The 7875-nt window shown below is 47.3% G+C and overlaps 1 protein-coding gene across 1 annotated transcript in view; it reads right to left on the bottom strand.

Moving 5' to 3' along the window:
* Positions 1-3380: 3380 nt before the first annotated feature.
* The window catches only part of acss2l (acyl-CoA synthetase short chain family member 2 like), a 65109-nt gene continuing 60614 nt past the window's right edge, over positions 3381-7875 (bottom strand). The window contains exons 17-18 of the mRNA XM_078215724.1: positions 6042-6116; positions 3381-5234 (exon numbers count right to left, since the gene is read on the bottom strand). Coding sequence (XP_078071850.1) covers positions 5107-5234; positions 6042-6116 — 203 coding nt within the window. The 3' untranslated portion in view covers positions 3381-5106. The remainder of the gene's footprint in view (positions 5235-6041; positions 6117-7875) is intronic.

Below are 7875 nucleotides of genomic sequence, written 5' to 3'. Positions count from 1 at the left end.
CCCCACCCATGAACTTTCAAAGTGTGGGAATATTAGTAGAATGATAGACCATTACTGATAAACTAGCTTCAAGGATTATGTACACAATGTTATCAGTCACAGGACCAGGGTAGAAAGGTCCCTCCTTGGGTTAGCTCTGTGGCTTGCTGTAAGAACAGGGATAGTGGGAATGATACATTGTACATTGAAATTATTTAGAGACAGGAAAAATGCCATTGTGTTCAACAGGCTGACGCTTGACAGATTATCCTAACGGATGTGTCCTCTCACAAGACTCACCAGTCCTTTCTTCTAGAGAAATACATCACTCAGAGAGAATTGAAGGAGCAAGAGAGGTGCTAATAACATTGGTTATAATAGAAACATGGAAAGGTAGGAGCAGGAGGAGGCCATTTGGCCCTTCGAGACTGCTCCGCCATTCAATACGATTATGGCTGATCGTCCAACTCAATAGCCTAATCCTGTTTTTTTCCCCCATAACCTTGGGTCCCATTCACCCCAAGTGCGATATCCAGCTGCCTCTTGAATGCATTCAATGTTTTGGCATCAACTACTTCCTGTGGTAATGAATTCCACAGGCTCACCACTCTTTGGGTGAAGAAACGTCTCCTCACCTCCGTCCAAAATGGTCTACCCTGAATAATTAGTCTTCTTCTTGACAACAAGCTGACATTCTAACTGTATTTTAATTCCTGTTCATTAAATAGTGCTGCTTTTTAAGTAGCTGTAACAGCAAGCTTCACCCATAATATATAAGCAATAAGTGGCAATTGGTGTTAATTGGTTATTGCATTACATATATGAAGGTAACTCCCTGATAGCTCAGTTGATAAATTCACATTATATGGTACGTTATTTCTTAATTCATGGGATGTGGGCATCGCTGACTGAGCCAGTATTTATTGCCCTAATTGCCCTTGCGATGATGGTGGTGCGCCACCTTCTTGAACCCCTGCAGTCCATGTGGCGTAGGTGCACCCACAGTGCTGTTAGGGAGAGAGTTCCAGGATTTTGATTTGGTGATAGTGAAGGAACGGTGATATATTTCCAAGTCAGGATGATGAGTGACTAGGATCTTGCAGGTAGTGGTGTTCCCGTGCACCTGCTGCCCTTGTCCTTCCGGGTCATGGAGGTTGTGGCTTTGGAAGGTGCTGTCGGAAAAGTCTTGGTGAGTTGCTACAGTGCATCTTTCAACTCAAGGGGCCTCATTTGCGTATTTTCTCACTCAAGGGGCAGATGAGCAAATTTGGGAAACATAAGGTTTGGCATAGCAGTAAACTGAATCTTTTTAAAAGTTCAAGTTTTCAGGCGAAAAAACAATTGTTCAGCAAAAGATCAGCAAAGTCATAGCAATAAATCGCTACATTAAAAAAGAATGATGAATAAAAATCAACAGGCAGTGAGGGGGTCAGTGAATATGAGCAGGAGTGGGTGTGTGTGTGTGTGTGAGACTGAGTGAGAAATACTGAGATTGGGCGTAAGGCAGATTCACACTCACTCCATCCCTCACACTCACCCCCCACACACTCACTCCATCCCTCGCACTCTCCCCCCACACACTCACTCCATCCCTCGCACTCTCCCCCCACACACTCACTCCATCCTTCGCACTCTCCCCCCACACACTCACTCCATCTCTCACACTCACCCCCCACACACACACTCCATCCCTCGCATTCACCCCTCACACACACTCCATCCCTCACACTCTCCCCCCACACATTCACTTCATCCCTCACACTCAACCCCTCACACACTCACTCCATCCTTCGCACTCACCCCCCACACTCACTCCATCTCTCGCACTCGCCCCCCCACACACACACTCCATCTCTCGCACTCTCCCCCACACACTCACTCCATCCCTCGCACTCTCCCCCACACACTCACTCCCTCCCTCGCACTCTCCCCCACACACTCACTCCATTCCTCACACTCTCCCCACACACTCAGTCCATCTCTCGCACTCTCCCAACACACTCACTCCATCTCTCGCATTCTCCCCCACACACTCACTCCATCTCTCGCACTCGCCCCCCACACACTCACTCCATCTCTCGCACTCTCCCCCACACACTCACTCCATCCCTCGCACTCTCCCCCACACACTCACTCCCTCCCTCGCACTCTCCCCCACACACTCACTCCCTCCCCCGCACTCTCCCCCACACACTCACTCCCTCCTTCGCACTCACCCCCACACACTCACTCCATCCCCCGCACTCTCCCCCACACACTCACTCCCTCCCTCGCACTCACCCCCACACACTCACTCCATCCCTCGCACTCTCCCCCCACACATTCACTCACACCAACACACTCACCGCTCTAGGTTCGCCCCTTGAGGGAGAAAATTGAGGCTGCCCGAGGCCTGGGCTGACCTCAGTTCTGAGCACCCAACACCACCACCAACACCTTCCCCCCACTGCACCCCCAGGCAGCGAGCTCCCACAGACTCTCTCTCTCACACACTCTCCCAAACTCACACACCAGCAGTCAGTTCCTGTACCACCCACCACACCCTCGCTGCTGGCAGCCAGTGCCAACCCAACTGCTCTCCATAAACTTGCTCTTCCACTCTAAACTCCCCAGTCATAAAGAGATATTAAAATCTTACCCAGTAACTGATGACATTCTGCTTGCCTGTCCAATCACAGGCTGGTTTCACCCTACATTGGCCCCCACTGGTGAGCCAATCAACATGGAGAAACCAGCCTGTGATTGGCTGAGCAGACTGTGAGCATCTTTTGAAATTCTTTCTATGGAATTTTGAAATTGAATTTTTTAAAATATTTATTCACAGGATGTGGGAGTCGCTGGCTGGGCCAGCATTTATCACCCGCCCCTTACTGCCTTCCATTTCAAGTGTACTTAAGGGTCAACCACATTGCCATGGATCTGGAGTCACATGTAGGCCAGACCAGGTAAGGATGACAGATTTCCCTCACGAAAGGACATTAGTGAAACCAGATGGGGTTTTTTTTAAACGACAATCAACAACGGTTTTATGGTCATCGTTAATTCCAAATTATTATTGAATTCAAATTTCACCATCGACCATGGTTGGATTCGAACCCAGGTCCCCACATCTGGGTCTCTGGATTACTAGTCCAGTGAAAATACCACTACACCACTGCCTCCCCACCTGGTTTCTATTGTCAGTTTTATATTGAGGAGCTGACCTCAGCTAGCAACCATGGCACTACAATAGTTTAAGTGCTCCAGCACAGGTGAGGGAACATTTGGCCCAATCGACTGTGGGTGGTTTGTAACCATAACCGTCGAGTGTGGAAAGGTTTAGAGCCAGTCTTGTGACCATCACAAGGTGGATTTGTCACCCAGAGGAGAGAAGTGTAAGAAAGTGGGAAGACGGAAATATTCACAAGCTCCTTTTAATCACAATTAATATTTTAATAAGACATTGCATAATCAAATCTCCATTTGAAGAACGATGTGAGAAATTGCGGCTGTTTTTGTTCGAACAGAGAAAATTATGCGATGATTTGAAAAGATGGGACAGAGTAAATAGAAACAAATTGTGAGGAATCTAAATTAGTGGACAGTGTTCGACGATGAATTGTCATGATTCTGATACGGTGCATGAGAAAGCTTTTTACACATAGAGTTGTGGGACCGTCGAATGCATTACTGGTGTTAGGCAGCGAAACAAGTACCATGAAACCGTTTCAGAATAATTTGGATCGGTGATTAAGGGAAAGGGAACCAAAGAGATGTAGGAAATGGGTCGGCAGCTGGGAATAAGGAGACTAAATGCTAACACAAACTGGTTGGGCTGAATGACATATTTCAGTTTTGCTAAATTCTATGTAAGCCATATATTGGGGCGGCACGGTGGCACAGTGGTTATCACTGCTGCCTCACAGCGCCAGGGACGTGGGTTTGATTCCCAGCTTGGGTCACTGTCTGTGTGGAGTTTTCACATTCTCCCCGTGTCTGCATGGGTTTCCTCTGGGTGCTCTGGTTTCCTCCCACAGTCCAAAGATGTGCAGGTTAAGTGCATTGGCCATGCTAAATTCTCCCTCAGTGTACCCGAACAGGTGCCGGAGTGTGGTGACTAGGGGAATTTCACAATAACTTCATTGCAGTGTGAATGTAAGCCCACTTGTGACTAATAAATAAGCTTTTAACTTTAAAACTTTTAAAATGCTGAGCATCCAATGTGTTCCCAAAACGTACAGTCTCAGACTGAACAAACATGACCCGGGATCCATTGAGGAACTGATTAAAAGTGAGACACAGAGGAAAAGTGATCTGTACAAATCCTACGGGAGAAAAGAGAAAGGATTGGCTGGGGCAAAAGCAAGAAAATGCTGCGTGATTCGAGGGACAGTGAAGCAAAACAGCTTAGGCCAAACATAATATTACAAACCCCTTTCAACACAGCCACCTCAAGGAGACAGAGAATTGGTGAAACGCATGAAAGACGCAAACGCATTTGAATCTGAAGAAGAGCATCAGTGATCTGAAGAGGAAGTCTACCCTCTCCAAGCAGTGATGCTGCAAACCAAATCCATGGTGTAAATATGAAGGAGATGGTCAGTGAGAAACAGAGAAGACATCCAAACACCGCAAAGAACAGGAAAGCTGAGTGCCACAGGTCGGAAACCCAGAGGAAGGGTCGGGATAACTTGAGTTTTCCAGCCTGGAAAGGAAGCATTGGAGAGATTAATTTAGAAAAGGTTACAAATATTGTTCACCATGTAGAAAAAGTTCACGCAGAATTTAAATTGTGCAAACAGAATAGAGAGACATCAATTCTAATCAGTGGGAGGTAATGTGAGGATCGAGTCGGGAATACCTCTTCACATAAGGATCAATAAGTGGAATAAACTCCCCTTACAGTACAGGAGGTATAAAACCCTGGAATCATTTCAGAAATAATTAGACGTTGGGAAGCAGTTTATAAAAAGCAATTCCTTAATGAGATAGGTTATTGCAGATTTGGAATGATTTCTTTTTAACAAGTACATTGCTAGTTAGAATATCCGTGCAGTGCAATTCCTGGCCCCTATCTGGACCAGTCTGTTGGAGGCTCTCTCTGTTCAGTGCTGGGTCTGATTGGAACGGGCCGTTCACTGCTTGCTTTCAAGCAGCTGCTTGACATCGCTGGCTGAACAGAACTTCCACCACTGTCGGGTCTATGAGGGTGGAGGTGTCCCCCAAATCCTTTTCATTGCAAGCAATGTGCCTCAGGATGCGCCTCATTATTTTACCTTTGGAGAAGAAAAAAATGATTGGTTAAACAACGTGTTCTGTTGTTAGTTGGGTGCTTTTTACAACTGGTCTTAATTTCACCTACTACAGTCTCAATACTGTGTGGAGTTTGCACATTCTCCCCGTGCCTGCATGGGTTTCCTTCGGGTGCTCCGGTTTCCTCCCACAGTCCAAAGATGTGTGATTTAGGTGGATTGGCCATGCTAAATTGACCCTAGCGTCAGGAGGATTAGCAGGGTAAATGTGTGGGGTTACAGGGAAAGGGCCTGGGTGGGATTGTGGTCGGTGCAGACTCGATGGGCTGAATGGCCTCCTCCTGCACTGTAGGGATTCTATGATTCTATTCAATTCTACTTCATCGTTTTTTATTCATTCATGGGATATGGGTGTCGCTGGCTGACCAACATTTATTGCCCATCCCTAGTTGCCTTTGACAAGGTGGTGGCGAGTTACCTACTTGAGTGATTGACACAACGGAGTGGCTCGCCAGGCCAACTCAGAGGGCAGCTGAGGGTCAACCACATTGCTGTGGTTCTGGAGTCACATGTTGGCCAGACCAGGTAAGGACGGCAGATTTCCTTCCCTAAAGGACATGAATGAGCTAGATGAATTTTTCCGATAATCGACAATGGTTTCATGGTCATCAGTTGATTCTTAATTCCAGATATTTTTTATTGAATTGAAATTCTACCATCTGCCGTGGCGGGATTCGAACCCGGGTCCCCAGAACATTAGCTGAGTTTCTGACTTAATAGTCTAGCGATAATGCCATTAGGCCACCGCCTCCCCTGTGACACATGATTTACCTGAGCGGGTTTTTGGGAGCCCAGGTGCATTCTGTATGTAGTCAGGCGTTGCTATTGGTCCAATCTTCTGTCGTACTGCAAATTTAAAAAGAGATAGTTAGCGATTTTAGTCAGTTGAATTGATTTTGTCCCGTTGTTTGCCCGGGTGAAGAGCAGCAGCATTAAGGAATGAAGATATTTCCATTCTTTCTTCCCAAAGAAGATGCTTACAGCGATAAACGCGTCAAGGGTCATTGCTTCAGTGCGATGTTCCCTTTCTCACAACAACATCCTTCTCATGGATTCATAGAGTCATACACTGCAGAAAAAGGCCCTTTGGCCCATCAGGTTTGCACCGACAATATCTACTACTAAAGTCGCACTAATCCCATTTTCCAGCACTTGTCCCATATCCTTGAATGTTAGGATGTTTCAAGTGCTCATCCAAGTGTTTTTTAAAGGTTGTAAGGTTTCCAGCCTCCACTACCTTCGCAGGCAGTGAGTTCCAGATTCCCACCACCTTCTGAGTGAAAAAGATTTTTCTTAAATGTATATAAATGATTTGGAGGAAAATGTAATTGGGTTGATTAGTAAGCTTGCGGACGACACAAAGGTTGGTAGATTTGCGGATAGCGATGAGGACCATCAGAGGATACAGCAGGATATAGATCAGTTGGAGGCTTGGGCAGAGAGATGGCAGATGGAGTTTAATCCGGACAAATGTGAGGTAATGCATTTTGGAAGGTCTAATACAGATAGGAAATATACAGTAAATGGCAGAACCATTAAGAGTATTGATAGGCAAAGGGATCTGGTTGTACAGGTACACAGGTCACTGAAAGTGGCAATGCAGGTGGAGAAGGTAGTCAAGAAGGCATACGGCATGCTTGCCTTCATCGGCCGGGGCAATGAGTTTAAAAATTGGCAAGTCATGTTGCAGCTTTATAGAACCTTAGATAGGCTGCACTTGGAATATAGTGTTCAATTCTGGCCGCCATACTAGCAAAAGGATGTGGAGGCATTGGAGAGGGTACAGAAAAGATTTACCAGGATGTTGCCTGGTATGGAGGGCATTAGCTATGAGGAGAGGTTGGAGAAACTTAGGGGGGAATTTTACCATTTTGAGTCTAAGTGTCGAATCTGGGCATCAAATAGATCCGCGCCTGGAATCCTCTTTCCAGCGCGCCCATACATGTTTTGCCGGCTCCAGTCCAATCCGCGCCATGGCCGGGGCTTAGCGCTGGCGGACCGATCGGAGCTCTGAACTGCGCATGCGCAGTTCAAAAAATATCTGACAGAGCGCGCCCGGGCGTGAAAACAAAAGCAGAAAGCGGCTCTCTGACGTTCATCCTCTGGTCAGGGGAGATGGGGAAGGGGGGGGGGGCGGTGTGGCTGGGGGGAGGGGAGGGGAGGGGAGGGGGGGCGGCTGCCAGTCTGCAGCCGATGCCTCCTGCCGGAGTGGACGTACGGCCATGCCATCCCACGAAATCTTCAGGATGAAGCGATTCCTCGCTAAGAAGATAAAGCAGAACCGGCCGATTCCACAGTGGCCGATTCCACAGTGTAAAGGGATACACCATCGCTGATACACTACCAGCCACAGCCATCTCTCCTGCTCTCTTGCCCCTGCAGGGAAGAGTAATCTGTGGTTGGTAGTGTACCAGTGATGGTGTATCCCTTTACAGGCCCAGCTTGGTCCTTCTCCAGTGTCTCCTCTTGGATTTGTACTGATCTTGTAGCCGGTTTTCATGCGGATCCACTGTGGAATCGGCCGGTTCTGCTTCATCTTCTTAGCGAGGAATCGCTTCATCCTGAAGGTTTTGTGGGATGGCATGGCCGCACGTCCACTCCGACA

The sequence above is a fragment of the Mustelus asterias genome, chromosome 7 (assembly GCF_964213995.1).
Source record: "Mustelus asterias chromosome 7, sMusAst1.hap1.1, whole genome shotgun sequence".
Taxonomy (NCBI): domain Eukaryota; kingdom Metazoa; phylum Chordata; class Chondrichthyes; order Carcharhiniformes; family Triakidae; genus Mustelus; species Mustelus asterias.
The sequence above is the reverse complement of the archived record's forward strand: the minus strand, read 5'-3'. Positions and strand labels throughout refer to the sequence as shown.